Source organism: Helianthus annuus, chromosome 11 (genome assembly GCF_002127325.2).
Source record: "Helianthus annuus cultivar XRQ/B chromosome 11, HanXRQr2.0-SUNRISE, whole genome shotgun sequence".
In the NCBI taxonomy this organism is placed as follows: Eukaryota; Viridiplantae; Streptophyta; class Magnoliopsida; order Asterales; family Asteraceae; genus Helianthus; species Helianthus annuus.
The window spans coordinates 19657840-19681148 of record NC_035443.2 but is presented as its reverse complement, the minus strand read 5'-3'; the positions used below and the strand labels follow the sequence as shown (position 1 = coordinate 19681148).

General features: G+C 33.2%; 1 protein-coding gene across 1 annotated transcript; it reads left to right on the top strand.

Annotated features, from left to right (window-relative positions):
* Positions 1-3140: 3140 nt before the first annotated feature.
* Positions 3141-22993, top strand: LOC110899311 (probable leucine-rich repeat receptor-like serine/threonine-protein kinase At3g14840). Its single transcript, XM_022146197.2, has 24 exons — positions 3141-3282; positions 3563-3722; positions 17157-17228; positions 17319-17390; positions 17455-17526; positions 17613-17684; positions 17782-17853; positions 17935-18006; positions 18085-18156; positions 18238-18309; positions 18391-18459; positions 18755-18826; positions 18903-18968; positions 19128-19187; positions 19267-19302; positions 19382-19422; positions 19626-19999; positions 20075-20267; positions 20589-20732; positions 20833-20951; positions 21027-21237; positions 21504-21741; positions 21832-21982; positions 22512-22993. Exons 1-24 carry the CDS (start codon positions 3201-3203, stop codon positions 22905-22907), a joined length of 2988 nt encoding a protein of 995 aa, XP_022001889.1. The 5' UTR covers positions 3141-3200; the 3' UTR covers positions 22908-22993.
* Positions 22994-23309: the final 316 nt, after the last annotated feature.

Sequence of the window (23309 nt, the reverse complement as noted above, 5' to 3'; positions counted from 1 at the left end):
GTGACAAGCCAATGAGAATGGGAAACATGGTTCGATTAGTGGGTACAACAAACCAACCTGTTATGTTCTGTGTAACTTGTGATAAACACAAGATGTGAATGTGAATTGGAAAGGTGTACTTACTAACTGGTGTACTGCGAACTGTTATGTGTGATGCAACTGTGTGCAAGCAATAACTTGTTAAATCATGAAACTGATATTCATTGTTAATCACGTTAGGGTTGGTTGATTAACTTGGAAACGGGTAACTTAGCAAACCGAGCAAACCAAGGTGAGTTCACTGCTCTTTTTCCAAGCATGCATCCCGGGGAGGGATATCGGGTAACGTTCCGGGGAGGAATGTCAGGTTATTGGGATGTTTGTTATTACACTCAGTTCTATCATATAAGACCCCTTACATCTACCGATAGTTGCCGGGGAGGCAACGAGGTTATTAGTTGATAGCACTATTAGGTTTGGTACCCTCACACCGTACCGGGGAGGACGGGCGTGAACTAATTACCTTCACTACTTGACCAATGCTTTGATACAGGCATTGGGGTTGGGCAAATGCATCTTGTAGCCATCTGCGGTAATCGAGTTAATAACAACATCAAGTCAAGTCATCGAATCTGTGAAACGCTTTAATCTGGTAACTAACTGGTATCTAAACACGTTAACAAAGCTTTGAACTCACCAGCGTCGTCTGACACACTTGTCTGCATGCTTGCAGGTCTATAGGGTTATATCTTGTGGAACTTGCTGTCTGGAAGGCTGGAATGGTCATGGGTCGATATACATGGAATCTCAATACAAGCTTAATGGTTTTTGTACACATGGTTTATGAAACACTTAACAAATGAGTTATGCTTCCGCTGTATACGATGAATGTAACGTTTGTAACTCTCTATCTTAATGAATGAAAACTTTATTTAAAAATATATAAGAGTTCAATGTGATTGGTGGCTTGGATCCTGGTACCATTAATTGTTGAGTCAATAAGAGTTCTGACTGCGTAAGAGACTTTCAACTAGTAACTGTTGAACCAGTAAGAATACACTGATGTGGTGGTAGTTGGTAGTGGGTCAAGGAGGTGGTGTGTGAGTGGTCAGGTGAAGGACATGAACACAAATGAAGGGGCAAGAAGAAAATTTTTTAATTCAATATCATTTTGAAACTTAATGGTAAAAGACTGAGATGCCCTTCTTGTAAGCTGACTTAACTGTATATCAAAGGAAGCTTCCTAGTTTCGGCCTCACACCACCATTTACCAATTTTTTATAGACGTTGCAACATTGACCCAACCACCCGTGACAATAGTCAGTCCAACCCAACAACATGCTAAACAAATATTATAGAGTTAAATGTCATTTTAGTTCTTATGGTTTAGACTATTTTGTCAGTTTAGTCCAAAGGTTTGAAACATTATCATCTTAGTCCGAATAGTTTCAAGCGTTGCCATTTTAGTCCACTGAGTTAACTCCGTTCCTTTTTATGTTAACTAGAAGGGTAATTCGATCATTTTTTAGGGATGAGCATATGCCACCGAATACCGATCCCATACCGATCCCATACCGATCCCGTACCGATCCCGATCCCGTCGGCATCCCGATCGGTATCCACTTTTTGGCGTTTTCGGTATCGGTACGGTACGGTATCGGTATTATACCGATACCGACCCTCAAAATACGGTATAATACCGATACCGTACCGTACCGATACCTAACCGACATGTTTCGGTATCGGTATCGGTACCTAGTTTGGGTGAAATTCGGGATCGGTATTAGGCGGTATCGGTATCGGTTCGGTATCGAATACCGATATGCTCATCCCTAGTAGGGAATATGAGAGAGAAGGGAGAGAGAGGAGGATAATGGTGGGCCCCAACCCCTTTCAACCAATCACACTTTTTTTAATTGTTTACTACTTTCCATGTGTTTGAGCATTGCTAGTGATTGAGTGCAAAATGATAAATGAAGTGGGGACTTAACATGGCATGACATTATTGGTTAGAAAATAAGTTTACCACTCCCCAAATGTGAAGAACTCTTTCCACCCTTAGTATTTAATTTAGGGTTATTGGTTTTTGTCACCTCCAATTATTGGGTATTGACCGTTGCCACTCCGAACTATCACTTTGAATTACACCACTCCCAACTTAACACTTTGTGTATTGTGTCACTCCGGTTGAGTAGTTTTTGACTCCCCTTTTGTCTTTTAGGAGCAGATTTGTGACAAGGAGGTGGTGTGTGAGTGGTCAGGTGAAGGACATGAACACAAATGAAGGGGCAAGAAGAAAATTTTTTAATTCAATATCATTTTGAAACTTAATGGTAAAAGACTGAGATGCCCTTCTTGTAAGCTGACTTAACTGTATATCAAAGGAAGCTTCCTAGTTTCGGCCTCACACCACCATTTACCAATTTTTTATAGACGTTGCAACATTGACCCAACCACCCGTGACAATAGTCAGTCCAACCCAACAACATGCTAAACAAATATTATAGAGTTAAATGTCATTTTAGTTCTTATTGTTTGGACTATTTTGTCAGTTTAGTTCAAAGGTTTGAAACACTATCATTTTAGTCCAAATAGTTTCAAGCGTTGTCATTTTAGTCCACTGAGTTAACTCCGTCCCTTTTTATGTTAACTAGAAGGGTAATTCGATCATTTTTTATGGTCGAATTACCCTTATAGTTAACAGAATTACGTATAAAATGACCGAAATGCCCTTATAGTTAACAAAATAAAGAGACAGAATTAACCTATTGGACTAAAATGGTAACGTTTAAAACTATTTGGACTAAAATGACAACGTTTCAAACCTTTTGACTAAACTGACAAAATGACGCAAATCATATGGACTAAAATGACATTTAACTCAATATTATATTTAAAAATTTACAAAATTGATGAAGACACGATTTCATAAAAGTAGTTGAAATAATGGTTGTTACTTGTTAGAGATAAAAGGTGAAGAGGAAGGAACCTTGACATATATGTCAATAATACATGCATCATTTCTTCTTTTCTAGTTTGTGACATGTGATGGGGCCTTTGTTGAATGGAAAGAGTCGTAAAGCACTTGCAAAACATTCATACTTTTCATATGCATTCTTCGTATTTACAACATTTATTTTCCAATCGCTATACTTAAGTACATATATAAAGATACTTCATAGTTCATAAGGTCCCAAAAAATATTTATAGAACTACACAACATGTTGCTTATAATTCTTTGCGTTGGGTTGCTACCGTTTGGTTTTGCATCCATTAACACAACCTGTCTTTCAGCCGATGAAGGTTTGTAATACATCATTTTCATTACGATGAGGTGTTGGGATTGCTTATTAAACTTTCTTGTCTGCTAATTGTTATCTTTTTAATATAAAATTTTTATATCTTTTTCTTTATCAATAAGCCGGGGTTCTGTTTGAAAAATCTCATACTCTCATGCTTATCTGTTGTATCAAATCATAATAAACAAATCAGTAGGTTTAATAAGCAATCCCAAACACCAAGTTAAAGTTAAGATATGCTGTTTCAATTCAATTTATTTATTTATTTATTTATTTTATTATAGGTAATGCATTGAATGAGATAGGACGGAAGCTGGGTAAAGATTGGGATTTCGAAGGGCGTTTGTGTTGTGATTGGGAATATCCTTCTAATGACACGTACGAAAATAACGTCCGTTGCAACTGTGATCGATCAAACAGCACAACATGCAACGTTATTGCCGTGTAATTTTCTTGTCCCTCACACTCTACTGAATTACAGATTTTTTCTATTTTCATATATACATGTTTTTAAAATGTTCTTGTATATTTAATTCTTTTCACTTCCAAGCTTCTGCTCCAAATTCCAAATTTCAAAACATGTTATATGCTCAGAATTTCATATGCTAACTTAATTTATGTAATACTAGGTTAGAATCTCATACATAATTTAAAATATTTTATAATAAAAGAATTGTTTTTAAAATCTAATGTATTATTTGAGTTGAATAAATATGTATATTACAACAATATGAATATCAAATAATATTCTAAATAATTTGATACTTTATTAAATAATCCGTTTGTAAAAGCATTCACAATTAATTCTTTATCTTCATCTCTATAATTATACTAAAAATCAATACATTCTTTCTCTTCTTTTTAGTTAAATAATATTTTTTATACTTTTATCATTATATTTTCTTTTTTCTTCACTCACAACCACTTTAAAAATTAATAAAAAAAAATTAGAGAGAAACAATGTTTTCTCAAAATGTACTAATCAACAGTAATAATTTCTCCATCCTCTCACAACCACTTACACACACTCTTTATAATATAGAGGATCAAATACGAATGCTCTAATTTCAGTATAGTAAGTTATACTATTAAATAAACTAGGTTTATCACCGTAGCCGCGTTGCGGCGAACTTCTTTTGTTATTTAGTCTGCGTTACATGTGTTTTAAAATCACTATGAGCGCGTTGCACATGGAACCACTAACAAGAATAAAAAGAAAATGTAAAAAAACTATAAAAAATAATTGAAAGAAAATCAACAAAAAAAGTTGTATTTTAATGATGTTGTTCGTATGAAACCCGTGGTCAAAGATGAGCAAATACTATTGGGTACCGGTACCGAATTTCCCGAACAGAAGGATCCTAAGTACTAATTCGGTACCGACTTTTGGCGTTTCTAGTACCGGTTCGCTACCGATTTTTACCTTCATATACCGGTACTGTAACTGGTATTTTCGGTATCAGTTGCCACGGAGCTCTGATCAGGGATGAACAAATAGTACCGTGTAGCAGTACTAAATTTTCCCAAAAAAAGTTTTTTAAACTCAATCCGGTACCGACTTTTGACGTTTTTTGTATCAGTCTGGTACCGATTTTTACCTTCATGTACCGATAATGAACCAGACCGTACTGGTATTTTCGATACTAGTATTGATTGATACCAAGCTTATCCACGTTAGAAAGTAAAGAAAATAATAACTATTATTAACAAATTAATATATGATTATAATATATTATAATAACTGTTCATTTCATTTTCTTTTTTAATATATAGTAATATATAGTAATACTTGTACATGTTATTTGATACCTTACTAATAAACTGGTATGCTTGGATTAAACTATCTTCTTTTTTTCTTTCGTTATTTTTTTACTATATTATTAACGTGTATTATTATTTAATACTTGTACATGTTATTTGATACCTTACTAATATTATTTTCGTTATTTTTTTACTATATTATTAACGTGTATTATTATTTAATATTATTTTTTTACTATATTATTAACGTGTATTATTATTTAATATTATTTTTGTAGTATAATAATCTAAATTTTATTTAGTTAAATTATTCTTTAATATTATTTTTTATTAGAAGGGGGAATATATATAAATATATATATATATATATATATATATAGCAATTGTAAAATACAATTAGGTTTAACGTACGTTGTGAAATTATAACATGCGGATTCTGGGTATACAACATGCGGTTAAAAAAACAAAATCCCGCATGTTAAAAAGAAGTGTCAGAGTTTGTGAAGAAGTGTCCGAATTCTTTTTTTAATATTTTTTACATTAAAATGCTAAAAACTAAACCCATAAAAAAATCTAAAAAACACACACATTTTTTTTAATATTTTTTACATTAAAAACGCTACTACTTTTAGTAGCCATTTAAAAAAAACTTAAAAAAAATATATTTTTTTTGTAACGAAATATAGCGCTTTTTTATAAAAAAATATTAAAATTCTTTTGTGTGTTTTTTAGCTACTTTTAGGTATTTTTGGTTGTGTTCACATTGGTTTTCGCGGTTCTTGCAATAAAGGGTGGTTCTTAACGAATCCTTCTCCTATATATATATATATATATATATATATATATATATATATATATATATATATATATATATATATATATATATATATATATATTTATTTATGGGTGGGGATCGGCTACAAAGTCCATTTTTCCTACAAAGTGTACAAAGTCATAAAACACCACAATTTTAGCTATAAGACACACTTAAAACTCACAAATAACATAGTGAAGATCACTAAAACACAATATCCAAACCCTAACATTTCATAAAACTTCAAACAAACCATCGTAGAAGTATGAATATAAAACACAACATGATAATCAACATAAAACACATTAATGTTAGTCATTCGATAATCAAAGCCTTATCATCCAAATCACAACACAAAACCCACAAATATGACATTTTAGTAATCTTCACTTTGTTGACATTATGGTGTTTTATGATTTTTTATACTTTGTAGGAAAAATGGACTTTGTAGCCAACTCCCACCCATATATTTATATATATACTAGGTTAGCATCTAATGTATTACATAGCTTAAGTAAATGTATTGATAGATACTTAACGAGGAAAAAAAGTTATGTTTTTAAAAAACACGTCTATTACCCAAATCGATACTTTATTTAAATAAACGTGTGTATTACATCAACATGGTTATCAAATAATATTACAAAAATAATTTAATACTTTATTTAAATAACCCGTTTGTAATATACTATCCTCAGTTATACTATGAATACAATTATAAGGACTTGTATTTGTTATTTAATACTTTATTAGTAACTATTGGGTTGGCTCGTGCGATGTCGTAGGTGTCACCAAGACTCTTTCAAAGAGTGCAATCTAATCGAATTTATCTTAAAATCAATTATATTTGGGTATTATTGTGTAAATATTTAGTAATTCTACACTTATCATTTTAAATAAGATAATATTGCGTAATGCGGCGGGTGTCATCGAGGCTTTTTTGGAGAGCGCAATCAAACACAACTTGCCTTAAACACTAAATATATTTGGGTATTATTATTATTATTATTATTATTATTATTATTATTATTATTATTATTATTATTATAAATTTAGTAATCATAAACTTATGTATTTAAATAAGATAATGCTTAATTTAAATTTAGTGAGTTGACTTGTGTGATACGTCGATTGTCACCAGACTCTTTTAAATAGTGCAATCTAATTCGAAAACACTGATTACATTTGGGTAGTATTATCATTGCTGTTGTTTTATTATTATATACTTAAGTATTTATATAAGATTTAGATAATACAGCGTGATGCGAGAGTTGTGACTGAGTCTCATTTGAAGATTGCAAACTAACCCGACATGGCTTATGGAGTGATTGTATTTGGGTATTATTTTTATTATAAATATTTAATAATTATATGCTTAAGTATTTAAATAAGATAACACGTTATAATAATAATATTACGATTTTAAATAATTAGGTAATTATATTCTTAATTATTTACATAAGATAATAATTAATTAAAACCTAGTAGGTTGTCTCGTGCAATGTGGCGGGTGTCACGGAGACTTTTTTAAGAGCACAATATAATCCCAAATATTTTAAAGACTTATTATATTTGGGTATTATTATAATTTGTTTATTATATGCATAAGTACTTAAATAACATAATACATAATTTAAATAGTATTTAATTTTAGAAATACGAATATTAAATGTGAATTTTAAAGAAAATATAATATTATTTGTGTTTATATACATAATGTAATAATCTAAATTAGATTTAGCTAAACTATTGTGTAATATTATTATTTAATAAAGAGGATATATATATATACACATATAGGATTGGGTTCAAGAGTGAACACTAGTGTAGCTTGCGAACTGAGTGAACTAATCCTGGCCATACACGTGTGTAGATCAATGACCATAATTTAATGTTGAAATACACTAGTGTATTTTACGATTTGATGATGAGATACTGGACATACACGTGTGTAGATCAATGGCCAGGATTTGTTCACTTAGTTCGCAAATACACTAGTGTTCATTCTAGAACCCCACCATATATATATATATATATATATATATATATATATATATATATATATATATATATATATATATATATATTAATAAAAATAAAATCAAAGTTAAAATGACCATTATATCCTTTAGTTAAATGAGGAAAAAGACAAAAGAGAGTGGTTAATAGAAATTTCTAACTTAATTTGTCATTTGAATGTAAATGACAACAAAAATAAAATCTCGGTACCTAGATGCAAAAGGTTTACTTTTAGACTGAAGTGGTAAAGTTGACCAAAACTCGCTGACCATTTTGATATTTTACTTTATTTATAAAAAAATTATTATTTGACATTATTATTAAAGGGTATGTTGGCATCAAAGAATGACACATATCTAAAAGGATTTTTATTTATTAGTATAGCAAAACTTGTTTATAATATAAAATTAATAAAAAAATACATTTATTAATAAGAAAAAGAAGTTGAAAAAAGAACATGTTTTATACCTATCTCCTAAGAAACTATTATTATAAAACCTACAAACTATAAATTTAACAACTCCGAGTTATCATTAAAATTTTGATAAAACTTTAAGGTGTTTGTACGTTTGTTTCAGAACTATCAAAAACTTTTAAAAAATCTTTATATAATACACATATAGTTGGAGAGAAAATATGTAACGGTTAGGTAACCGTTATATATGTAATATTCAAAGCACTACGTATAAATATATTATACAATTCTTATAGTTCTTAACCTATTATTGGTTTTTAGATGAATGATTATCCCTTCTCTCTCTATATATAGGGGGAAGTTAATTTAAGAAGAAAATTAAATTAAGAAGTAAAAGAACAAAAGATACAATTGTAAAAAATAAAATTGTTTTTCTCTCCTCTCATTTATTATTATTTTTGACTAATTAATAAGTAATAAAGACTATCATCATGCACACTCAAATTTGTTCCTGCATACATCAAAATTTATCCTACACGTTTTGAAAATTTATCCTACACATATTGAAATTTATCCTACAAAGCTGGTAATTTATCGTACACAACTCGTAATTTATCATACACTTTAAATTATTTTTTTTCTTCTTTGAAAAATTATATTTTTTTTTGAAAATAAGTTACAAATTTACTGTAGTTAACTATTAATAAGGAAGACTACTAATTAATGAATTATCTTAGTTTACCAATATATTCTCACACTAATATTAAATACAAAAATTAAATTAAGTAAAATAAAAATTCTTCTGGGTTGAAATTTCTTTTTTATTATTATTTTTTTAATTCTCATTTGAACCATCGACTATATATACATATATATATATATATATATGGTTAGGTTAAAATGAAAACGTATACGAGTTGTGAGACTTTAGAGAACTCGACCTTATAAAGGGTTTTTTCAATTTTTTATTTACCAAAAATAATAAAAAAATCAACTTTTTCAAAAAATAAAGGAGTTAATTACACAGATGGACCCTATGATTTATAACCAGTTTCACCTTTGAGTACTAACTTTTTTTAACAAATTTAGGTTTTATAGTTTCAATTTTGTAATACCTTTAGGTACTAACACCAAGATTATCAATATAATGACTAAAATGCCTTTCCATTTTTTTAATTTTATCAATGTAATACCTTTGGATACTAACACCTAATTTTATTTAAGTTTAAATAAATTTTACAAAGAATTATAAATTAAAATTATTTTTGTCTATAACAATTTAAAAAAAAATTGAATGCCACATCAATTACCGTGTAACAATTTTTATCTAATTTTATTTAAGTTTAAAAAAATTGAATGCCACTTCAATTACCGTGTAACAATTTATTACTTTTAACTATTTTTTACACAAGTGTAAGTTTCAAGGATTTAACATAATAAATTTGGTTTGATAAACATTTTTCATTTTTTAAAACATATATAGGGACTTAATACATGAAAATTAGGTTCAAATAACTTTTTCAAGAAAAATAATAAAGTGGATCCTGTTTTTGGTCATATTAATCAATAAATACAAGACTTGAATCTTTAGCATTTCAAACACAAAAGGATCATTGGATGCGACCAGTTTCATTTTTGTTACATGATAATAAAATAAAAATTTTAGTCATTATATTAGACAAAAATTGTTACACGATAATTGAAGTGGCATTCAATTTTTTTTTTTTAAATTGTTATACACAAAAATAATTTTAATTCAAAATTCTTTGTAAAGTTGATTTAAACTTAAATAAAACTGGTGTTAGTACCCAAAGGTGTTACATTGATAAAATTAAAAAAAAAAACTAGAAGTGTATTTTAGTCATTATATTGATAATTTTGGTGTTAGTACCTAAATATGTTACAAAACTGAAACCATAAAAACTAAAAATATTAAAAAAAGTTAGTACCCAAAGGTAAAACTAGCTATAAACATAGGGTCCATCTGTGTAATTAACTCAAAAAAATAAACTTTTTTGTTCATTTATGGCAGCCGTAAATGCTGTAAAAGTGATGTCATGCTTATGTTATAACCTTTTTACAGCTATTGTAAGGGGCTTACGACAGTCTTTTCTAACATTTTAATATAGGGGTGTGAAAAAATGAGGCCAAAACTCGCACGGGAAGCCCAAGTTCTCTAAGTTCTCACAACCTTTTTACACCGTATAACAATATGTAACACCATATAATACCATATAACACTATGTAACACTATATAACATTATATAACAAATATAACACTATACATCTATCATAGACATGCTATCAGACAAATTATAGTGTTATGTTTGTTCTATAATGATATATAGTGTTACATAGTGTTATATGGTATTATACGGTGTTACATATTGTTATACGGTGTTTATATGGTGTTATATAGTATTATATATAGTGTTGTAATACACTTCTCACACTTTGAGCACTTTTTACAGGATCCTCTACCTATATATATATATATATATATATATATAGAGAGATAGAGAGAGAGAGAGTAAGGTTAACATACAAAAAGCCTTATCATACATCACGTAGGAGACAATGGTAACCGTTGGATCAGGGGTATAATCACGCATGGAACCACACAATCACGCATAGGACCACATAATCACGCATGGGACTATAATCACGCACGTTCTATGATAATAACGCACGTTATATTTTTTGTCATGTATGTTAATGTAGGTTAAGCCTTGAAGTACATTATACTTTCTCTCTCTCTCTCTCTCTATATATATATATATATATATATATGGGAAGTATAAACTGAAAACTCACTTGAATTAAGAAAACTCAATAAACATTTGTAAAAACCCCATGTAGCATTTTTATTTTTTTTTCTAAAAATAGGAAATGTAACATTTCTATAAAATAAAAACAAAAAACGCCGAGTAGTTTATTTTTTAAAAATGTTAAAATTTCATGTTACATAATATATATGTCCAAAAAAATGTAATATACAAAATTTGAACATTAAAAGAAAACAATTAGGCTTTTTTTTTTTTACATTTTTTATAAAATTGTTCAACTACATTTATGTTACATTCCATGTTTTATAGAAAAAAATAAAAATGTTATATAGGGTTTTCTTGAGTTTTTCTCAACTCAATTGGGTTTTTGATTTATCTTTCAACTATATATATATATATATATATATATATATATATATGATTCGCTTCAATTAAGAAACATCACGAGTTATGTGAACCATGAGAACTAAAGATGCACAGATTGGGTTAGGGTTTGAACCCAAACTAGGTACAAACCGGTTTGAAGTGAAGATTAAAGATGTCAATCCAGATTGAGAGTGAAATTGGGTTGTACTCAACCCGGGTTGGTGGTTTGTAAAACTCAACTTTATATATTTTAAAATTTTATTGGTAAAACATAATATCAATGTTATAAGAATTGAGTTTGTGCCATAGAATTGTTTTGTATCAGTTGCATTTAGGTGCGATATTACAAGAATACGAATTGAATCTATGCTATAGAATTGTTTTTTATTAGTTACATTTATGCTTTCCTTATAAAAAATCACTCACAATATTATAGAAAAAAATTAATTGATTAGTTGGAGTCGGCTGTCACAAAAAAAAAAAAAAAAAAAAAAAAAGACAACCAAGTTACTTTTACAATCCCCTGAAACGTAACATAGTTCTGTACTTGTTTTTCGATCGGGCTCATAAAATAGTGCCATACTTGTTTGTCGAGCATGTCATTACACATATAACGAAATCTTACAAATGTACTATGTCTTAACAAGATACACTTGACATTTTACAACACTTGTTGGTAACCACAATTATTCAGCACAATGCAGATACACGATTTTTTTGATTCCTTTGTACATACAATTTATTGTCGAAACATAAACATTTCCCGAAAGTAAAAGAAAGCTTAACATTTCCTAGTCCTTTGATTGGTTTAACTGCAACATTGCCTATCATGATAATAGATCCTCCTAAGAAACTATTACTATAAAAACTATAAAACTATAAATTTAACAACTCTGAGTTATCTTTAAAATTGTGATTTAATTGTGGTGAATAATTGTGGTTACAAACAAGTGTTAGGAAAATGACAAGTGTATGTTGTCAAGACATAGTACATTTGTAAGATTTGATTATATTTTTAATGGCATGTTTATAAAGAATCTTAGTATTCCTTTTGATAATGAATATACATGCATGGTTTCGATCTACTGGTACTAGTAATTATTTGACAAATTCGAATGTGACATGCTAGACTAGGACATTATTCAAGATTAAAAGACATGTCTAAAATGAATTTAATTCCAGCTTTTGGTATGCACAATGAAAAATGCAATATTTGCAAATTGATTAAAAATAAAGGCTGGATCTATTTGGACACCATCTGCGCCTAATTTCACACTTTTTGTGTCCTAGACGCCTCGTATAGAGCTATACCAGGCGTATATGCACTGAATTCAAGGGGGTCTCAGAGGGTGTCAGGCACAACGTTTAAGGAACCCTATACGAAGGGTACATCCCTATACGAGGCGTTTAATCTTGGGTTTTTTTTTTTTTTGCTGAAATGAGGGGTGTTTTGGTGGGTTTTGGTATGGTTTTTTGGATAGTTTTGAAGATGTGTTTTTTTGTTGAAATTTTTTTTGGTTTTAAAAAAAGTTTTGTTTTTTTTTTTTTTGTTTTTTACACTATAAAAAGTTTTTGTTTTTTAAAAATCAACTATTTTAAAAATCGGCTCTTTAAATATATTATATCGATTAAATATTATATTTTTTTAACATTTTACTTTTTTAACTATTATTCTTTCGATTACAATTTTATCTCTTTCAAATATTGTTTCCGTATTATATTCAGGGGATATATTGTTTTCCGTATTATATTCAAAACATATTTTGTTTCCGTATTATCTAAATTTAAGACAACAATCATTAAGTAACCGAAAGCGCTCCAAGACATCTAGGGTTGTACGTTTAACAATTATTAAAAGGAAATATATCACACAAGTGTTGTATGTTTAACAATTATTACCTTCACGCATGTACTTTTCTATCCTACAAGCACAGGGCAACCCACAGCTGTGCCACATTTGGCAACCACATGATGAATGAAAGCGCTCCAAGACATCTAGCTTCCTAATTGCCTCTCCATGCAACAAGTCAAGGGCTGTATGGGATACTTTTCCAAGTAGGTGTTGAAACATCGGGTGTTTGTGGTGTTTCATTGTTTTTTCGATGCTTTCTCGAAAAGTCTTCCTTATTTCACCGAACTGTGTCTCAACTATATCCCGGACACAACCAACTACACGGTCCAGCAAGCTCCTATCTAGGACGTATCTCTTTAAGTTGGCGTGTTGGCTCTCAACTCTGTTTGTGGTACGATTACCAAAGTTGCGCCTCTTATCAGTCCACGCAAAGACGAACATCTCCTTATAGTCTTTTAGCCAGTTATCGTACACGTATTTGAAGACTCCTAAAAAGTAAAAATAATTTAATAAAATTTGCATAGGTGAGTCGTATGTTATTAGAAAAACTTACTAGAACGTTTGCACTCCACAAGTCGCTTTCGCATGTTGCGCAAGTGGTACTCGTAGATGGGTATGGATGGAGACTCAATCAATGTCCCCCAGAATGACAAAAATTTCTTCCAATCTTCGTCTGTGAAGGCACCCTTGCAGTGCTTCATAACATTCTGTTGTATGTGCCACCTGCAAAGAGGCATGGAGGCGTCCGGAAATACTTTAGCACACGCGCCCATAAGGGCTAGGTCTCTATCAGTTAAAATCACACGTCGCTCCATACATTCATCCAACATTGACTTAACCCTCTCAAGCACCCACACAAAGTTATCACCCCGTTCTTTACTAACAACGGCATGCGCGATAATAAACGATTTGTTGGTAGGCGTCATACCAACAATCTGGATAAAGGGCATATTGTATATTTTTGTCTTGTACGTCGCATCGATCAGCATGACGTGGGGGAATGCACGCCACATGACTCTCGAGTCCCGATGAAGAAAGAAGATCTCTGTTACGATCTCTGTTCCGGGTTCCTCCCGTGTCTCGTAAATAAAGTCGTTGTTTATCAGCACGTTTTCTAGTGACTGCATGGGAGTCAATCCTTGTCTTTGTTCGGCTCTAATCTTCGCTACAACGTTTTGAACGTCTTTCTGAACATGAAACCTGTCGGGGTCCTGCTTCCTTATCGTTTGAAATATTTTGCGCGGCTCCATGTTTTGAGCTGTCAGCTGCTTGATCAGTTTCATTTCGCTTGGAGTAAACCTTCGCACAAACGCGTGGGCCGACAGGTCCTCACAAAGTTCGTGGTTATGTTCAATTGTTCCGTCTTTTATCTCCCAGGTTTCATACGGGTGGTTTTGGACAGCCAGCAGGTAAAACGGGCAACCGGTTTTTTTGCTTCCAGCTTTTCTAAGTGTTGCTGTACTCTGGTGCTCACCACCACGATCACATTCAAGCCATACCCTCCCGGTTCTTCCCCCGATTTTCTTTGATCGACGAGTGACAATAACGAAACCATCCGCGTTTGCTATTTCTTGTATCCGTTTCTTTAGTTCATTTAAAGAGTTGAAAACCTGTAACATCGACAATATTAATAATAATAATAATAATAATAATAATAATAATAATAATAATAATAATAAAATATTAATAATAAAATAGTAATTTATACCTGCTTTTTTAAGTATGGACTGTGCAGGATGGGAGGTGCCTCACCACCATAACCACCATATCCTCCAACGTCCGGATTGTTTTGATGAACGTATGGAGTGCCCAGAAAAATGAATTGCTTATGATCACCGTATCCACAGTATCCACCGTATCCACTGTCTCCTCCGTATCCACGGTCTCCTCCGTATCCACCGTCTCCTCCGTATCCACCGTCTCCTCCGTATCCACGGTCTCCTCCGTATCCACCGTCTCCTCCGTATCCACCGTCTCCTCCGTATCCACGGTCTCCTCCGTATCCACTGTCTCCTCCGTATCCACGGTCTCCTCCGTATCCACGGTCTCCTCCGTATCCACCGTCTCCTCCGTATCCACCGTCTCCTCCGTATCCACGGTCTCCTCCGTATCCACGGTCTCCTCCGTATCCACGGTCTCCTCCGTATCCACGGTCTCCTCCGTATCCACGGTCTTCTCCGTATCCACGGTCTCCTCCGTATCCACCGTCTCCTCCGTATCCACCGTTTCCTCCGTATCCACTAGCATGGTATGAGTCATCTACAGGGGCTGTTTCATCAACAGGAGGATGCTTGTTCAAATCTAGAAACGGGCTGTTTTGTTTTCCTTGTATACTAGACACAACCTCCTCTTGCTCATTAGAATCGGGAACGCCAGACTCCTCCAAAATAGACAACCGTATTATCATTAGTAAATAATAAACTAACACAACAAGTAATTAAAACATTTAAGCTAATAACTGTTACCGGAACGCTTTCGTGCCCCCAGTTTTCGCTAGAATACTGCCCGAAGATATAGTTGTCGTCCCAATATGATGACATTTCAACACTCCGGGATGATAAGAACGCAAATACAAACAACAAGAGTGTCTTTCGAATAAATACAAGAAGAAACAGAATGTGTGAATGTGAGTGTTTGTTGAATGCTCGAGTGTGGACCAAACAAAATGTGTGAATGTGAGTGTTTGTTGAATGCTCAGGTGTGGACCAAGAATGCACTGTATGTTGCATTTTATGTGAGATATAGACGCCTCGTATAGCTCTTTACTCCCCGTATGCCTTTAAGTTGTGTCAGAGACATAGTCTCATCATAGTCAAATCAGTCAGCAAGACGCCTCGTATAGAACTATACGAGGCGTCTATAAGTACCCTCGTATTGGTCCCTCGTACAGGCCTAGACTCCCCGTCTGATGTGATTGATGTGACGTTGTACGAGGTGCAGAAGCTGGTCGGGAAAAGAAACCCTATACGCCTCGTATAGGTCTATACGAGGCGTCTTCAAGGGTGTGGAAATAGGCATTAAGGTGTTGGAATATGTAGACCCAAAATAAATAGCAAAATTTTAAGTATATTAAAAGGGAGTTAAGTTATTAGAATTTGTACATAGGATTTGCATGCAATACCATGTTGGGAAATAAAAAGTATGTCGTAACTTTTATTGACTATGCATCTAAATCTTGTTATGTGTATTTATTGCATGCAAAAGATGCATCCCTTCTTGTGTTACATCAGACATTAATTTAATGAAAAAAATTTGTATCGTAAACTACTAAGCAACAGTACCGTAACAATATAAATTTATTTAACACTGAATTGTCGTAACACACAGGCATACCACACTTGCCATAACACACAGGCATAACCCACCAGTACCGTAACAATATAAATTTATTTTACTGCAACTTTAGATTCCCATTAACGTTAATGCTCGTGTTAACACCAGGGGCGCAGCTTAAGTAGGGCAGGAGGGGGCGGCCAACCCCCCGAACTTTTCGCTCAGTAGTGGAGAGTGTGTACTTTTCGTATAGAAATTTTTGGGTATATAGGTTTTCGACCTCCCGGTTCTATAGAAATTTTTTGGTTTATACGTTTTCGACCCCCCGTCGGAAATCTCAAGCTTCGCCACTCTTAGCACCAGAAAAAAAAAGAGAATCTGTGTTGGTTTTTTATATGCAACAGATTGTTGCTAAACTTTTATGGTATTGCTCAAGTTTAAATGGTATACTTAAAGCAACTTAGGGTTTGTCAAGTAAAATTAATAATTATGGTTTTATTTAATAAAATGATACCAAGTGCATGCAAGATTAGATGCATTAGAGTAATCAGGATGATAGTTTCCCCCTGATTTTGTTTGCTACGAGTTGCAGAAGTCTCAAAGGACAAAGCCTACAAGGAATTCTCCCGCTCGAATTCGTCAATCTTCGTTTCCTCGAAATCATGTACAATCTTTCATGTTTTCGTTGTTTATTAAATTAACTTTACTTGTTTGTTTGTTTTTTGTCGCTGATTGGTACATTTTATTCATACAGTGATTTAACTCGCAACTATCTCAGTGGTACCATCCCTCCGCAATGGGGCTCCATGGAGCATCTTCGAAACATGTATAATCCTTATCATTTTTGCGTCTTCAAGTATTATGTCTGACATCAAAATGCACACTTGCAGTTCTCTTATCGGAAATCGTTTAAATGGATCAATACCAAAGGAACTTGGAAACATCAGCACATTGCAAACTTTGTAAATTTCGGTTGATCTGATATCTCTTTAAAGTTTACTGTCATTAATGTTAATCACTAATCTGTTTCGATTCTATTGTTAATTAGAACCGTAGAGGACAATATGATGTCGGGAATAATTCCAGAGGAACTTGGGAATCTTTCAAGCATAGAGAGATTGTAAGACTTCATGAATTTGTTGGTCTTGTTGTTCGTGCGGTTTGTATCTACTCATCCGATTGGCTTTACAAATGACTGTTTCAAATTGTTATTCTAGATTTTTCAACTCCAACTTTTTTACTGGAGAGTTGCCTGCGTCGTTTGCAAAACTGACAACCATGAAGGAATTGTGAGTTCTAAGTACTATCTGGTTGAATCCGATCATTCTGTAAATTGACTGTTCTTTTTTTTTTTCTGTTTTCTTGAGCAGTCGGATTGGTGGTAACAACTTCTCTGGGAAGATCCCTGATTTCATTGGACAATGGAGAAGTCTCGAATCCTTGTAAAGCATTTTCTTATTGTTTCATTTTATAGTTGCTGTATATACATATTATATTTAATTGAAGCTTCTGAATAACAGAAGGATTCAGGCCAGTGGATTGGAGGGGCCAATACCTTCTAACATTACTCTATTGGAAAGCCTAACAGACTTGTTAGTAATTTCTTTTATATATTCTTTATTTTGGTTACAACATTGGTCAAATATATGTGTTGGCTGAGTCAAGAAATGCAGGAGAATCAGTGACTTGAGAGGACGAGACACCCCCATCCCACCCATTAGTAGTACAACGCGTTTCAAGAACCTGTAAGTTGATTCGCTTCTTTATAATCGAATGTTACTGGTTTCTTCTCTTGCTTTAATGCAATCTGAACTCAATCTTGCCAGGATCTTGAGGAGTTGCAACTTAATCGGCCAGTTACCAGAATCTCTTGCCCCACAAAATCTGAAAGTCTTGTTAGTAATATAGACCTTTTCTTCAATTACTTACTTTATGCATGAAATTTCTTTGCAATGATAAAAAAGGACACAAATATACCTCCCCTGTTGTGAAACTTTACCTAGGCCTGATGTTGCTTCTTTTTTGAATGCTAAAGAAAGTATTAAACAGAAAGGCTATAAATTACATACTGAGGAAAGATTGTTACAGTTGTGTTAAGAAAAGACTATGCAATTTATTTTCATTTGTTTAGTTGTATAAATTACAAATTCACAAAACTTCATACCATCGTTAATTCTATTGTTCTCTCAGAGACTTCAGCTTTAACAAGCTTAATGGATCCATTCCTCCAGGGTTCGCTGAACTAAACCGCACCGACTTCATGTAAGTATTTCATTCTAAATTTCTAATGTATTGTTAACCCACATACATCTTACTGGAATATATTATGAACTTTTAGCTATCTTACTGGAAATTTGCTATCTGGAAGAGTGCCTAATTGGATGCTCACTATAGGAGATGATATGTAAGTTTATCTAATGTAAAACAACAAATACTTGGTTCTTTTGATAGTTTTGCATTCCATGTTATCTGTGCATTGCGAATGTAAAAATTGCAACTAGGACAAGTCCCCTTGTTTGGTTGTTGAATAAATTGATGATTAACGTGGCGAATTTTCTTGCAGTGATTTGTCGTACAACAAGTTTACATATAATTGCCCTCCCAGCTGTCATGAGCGGGAGACGTAAGACCAACCTTATCTTTCTACAAAGTGTTTCTTTATAAACAAACTAAGTCTCGGGGTTTCTTTTATTTTATTGCAGAAACTTGTTTGCTTCATCTTCAGATGATACCATCTCGTAAGTTTCTTTGTATAAAGATTCGGCAACGTTCATTACCATATGGCTGACTTTTATTGTTTTTGTTTTATTTTACCAGCAACAAGGTCTTATGCTTGCGGAACAGTGATTGTCCAACATGTAATGTTATGACCCATGATAATGTTATGACCCATGATATATGAATGCTGTTTTTAAAAGGGCTAGCGGTGCACCGTGTTGCCCGTTTGCCTTCTATATATTAGATTGCTATATATGGAAAACATGCAATATTAAGTTACATATTACTTTTCTCTTATTTTGATGAAATTTTATGACGTGTGGCTGTATTTGTTTTGGATTAGATTGGTCCTCCTTGCATATCAATTGTGGCGGTAAGGAACTAAGCGTTGGAGATGATTCTTATGAACGGGACATGCAATCAGGTGGTCCTTCATATTTTGATTCAACTGGAAGTCGATGGGGATTCAGCAACACTGGTCACTTTATGGATGACGATAACCGTGATAGTTATATTGTGGACAATACTTCTAGACTCTTGATGAACAACACTCAACTGTACATGCAGGCACGAGCGTCAGCATTATCTTTGACATATTATGGTTTTTGTTTGCTTAGTGGAAGCTACACTGTAAGCCTTCACTTTGCCGAGATCTCTTTTACTGATGACGAAACATATAACAGCCTTGGGAGGCGTGTATTTGATATATACATTCAGGTGAACCATAATATTATAAGATGGGATTCATATGTTCATTCTAGATTAAATAATTGTTAATTACTATTGTGTCAGGGTAATCTGGTTGAGAAGGATTTTGACATCAGTGAGAGAGCAGGTGGGGTTGGGAAAGCAATCGTGATACCTTATCCCGCAAATGTTACAAATGCTTTGGAAATCCGACTTTATTGGGCTGGAAAAGGAACAATAAATATCCCATTCCGAGGAACTTATGGTCCTCTTATTTCAGCTGTATCTGTGGATCCTAGTAAGTTACAATTTACTTCCTATATTGGGTATGGTTGTTGTTGGGTGTTATATATAGAGGAGGTATCCACTCCAAAACTAAACATAAACGTATAAGTGACATATAATCTAACAAGTTCAATGCAAATATCTTATCCTGGAAGACCATGTAAATTTTTATTTAAATGTGAGAACACCTTCATTTTTTCTGTCTTTCATAACACTAACCTTATAGCATTTACATAAATTATAAAAGAATCTCTTTGCTAAATGGATTTTTAGTCGTTGGACTGTGCTCCTTTTGCTGTTGACTATTGTTTTCATCTTCCTCTTAATTGTTCAGATTTTCCGGTCCCGAAAGATGGAAATGGTGTGTCTGGAGGGACAGTGGCTGGAATTGTGGTCGGAACACTTTGCCTTATCATCTTAATTCTTGGAGTTTTATGGTGGCGGGGTTTTTTAAGATGCAGAGATTCTACGGAACTAGGTATTTACATGCCAAATCTGTAAAGGGGGTGACTGGATATGCCAAACTCCCCTGAATTTAATCCTCATCTAAGTTTCTTTTTACATTTGTGGTTCATCAGAGCTGAATGGTCTAGAGCTTAACACTGGTTCCTATACACTGAGACAAATCAAAACTGCAACAAACAATTTTGATGTTGCTAACAAAATTGGAGAAGGCGGTTTTGGCCCCGTTTACAAGGTAATCTAGAACTTAATTTATCAATCACATAAACATGTTTCTAATTATGTTGGGTAATGTTGTCCTTTTATGAAGGGAGTATTGCAGGATGGCACCTTAATAGCAGTAAAACAACTTTCCTCTAAATCAAAACAGGGAAATAGGGAGTTTTTGAATGAATTAGGCGTGATTTCTGCTTTGCAACACCCGCACCTTGTGAAGCTCCATGGATGTTGTATCGAAGGAAACCAGTTGTTGCTTGCATATGAATACATGGAAAATAACAGCCTTGCTCGTGCTTTATTTGGTAAGTGATACCCTTTTTCTCATTAAAATTACTTGAGTAGAGGTGGCAAAATGGACCTTTTGGTACAATTTGGGACAGGTTGTTGGTATAACACTTTCAATAGTAACTTGTTTTTGATAAATGATTTTGAAGGTTTTTGCGTATTAGAATACACTTTTGGTTTGTTTGACCTAGTTTGACTCATTTGACATTAGAGATAAACATAACCTGAGTCTTATGGATTAACATATTATTTTGCTGATTACTTTTTACTTTTTGGATTGAAGGGCCTAAAGAATGGAAGTTGGAACTTGATTGGCCAACAAGATACAGGATATGCATCCAAATAGCGAAAGGTCTTGCTTTTCTCCATGAAGAATCAAGATTAAAGATTGTGCACCGAGACATTAAAGCAACTAATGTGCTGCTTGATAAAAATTTGAATGCCAAAATTTCTGATTTTGGTTTGGCTAGGCTTGATGAAGAGGATAACACCCATATAAGCACCCGTGTTGCTGGAACTTAGTGAGTCATTTTTAATAGTTATTGCATGTTTAAAATCCTTATTGCAAACAATCAGGCTTCAAAAAATAAATTTTGTTTTCAAATTTTCAGTGGATATATGGCTCCCGAATATGCACTACGTGGTTACCTAACAGATAAAGCAGATGTCTATAGCTATGGAATTGTCCTTTTAGAGATCGTGAGCGGGAGGGGTAACATTGCTGACAAGGCAAAGGAGAATCAATTTGTTCTTCTTGATCAGGTAAATAACATGAAGGATTGTGCTGATCCGTTCAACACTTTTTGTCCATTTTGTGTTTTATAAATAATTAGTTCGTTAAACAAGATTCTAAAGCTATTTAGGAGATTTAAGCATTTGAAACCACTTTGGGCGACATTCAAACCTTTTGACCTTTTGTAGATAAACTAAAACCCAAATCGACCCATTCATCCGTATTAATGCTATTGTCATAGGGGAGGCAATCTCTAACACGAACACAACACAAAAACAATAAAGTTTTTGGTTGTCATATCTAACCTATTTACTAGATGGGTTGTGTTTGGGTTGTCTTGTTTAACCCGTACAATTAAACATATTTGAATGGGTTAAACAGGATGATTTCAAATGTGTGTGTTAAGGTTGATGTGTTGACACGGACGTGTTCGGGTTGAACAATTCAACCCGTCAACCTAACACAATTGATACCCCTTAGCAAGGGTCACCATGGCCACATGTACATAAACCTTTTTATTGCATTTATTCATCATATTCCCTTGTATCTTTATTTTAGGCCATATCTTTGAAAACCTATGGTAATTTGATGGAGTTGGTTGACCCGAAGCTGGATTCCAAATACGACATCCAAGAGATGACGGTTGTTATAAATCTAGCTCTAGCCTGCACTGCAGTCTCTCCAGCCAATAGGCCAACAATGTCATCAGCAGTTAGCATGCTCGAAGGAAGAATAGTACCTCAAGATTTTTCTTTTGAACAAAGCCGTTCGATGACTGAAATAGATCGTGAAAAAATGATGAAGCAACTTGAGAATACAAACGAGAGCCACATAGAGGAAATGTCAATCCCATACACTGATTCGTCAACATCTGCCGTTGATTTGTACCCAGTTGACGGGTTTAGTGATTATCTGCAAAACAGATCTAGTGATACAAATAAGTTATTGTCTTAAATGGTTCGAGAGACATTTGCTTACATTTATGTGTCGAAGTTGATAGCAACACTTGCTCAGGAAGTTTCATATTATTTTTATTTGAATTAATTATTTGAAACTCAAATTGAGTCGGTTTCCAGATTGTTTAGTTTTTATCCTTTGAGTATTAGTAGGATAAGGATTAGTTAATTTGAGTCTTGGTAGAATAAGGATGATTTAATTGTTACTTTAAGGTATAGTATAGGCAAAGGTTCTATAAATACCTGGCCAATAGTCGATTTATTTGTATATGTATTAAAGCTCCTGTGTGTTATTGATTAATAAGAAAGTGTTGCAGAAGGTTTCTGCAAGTCTTGGCGTCAGGGGCGGACCCACGTGGTGTTGGTCGGGGTTCCCGGACCCCAATGTTTTTTAAAAATT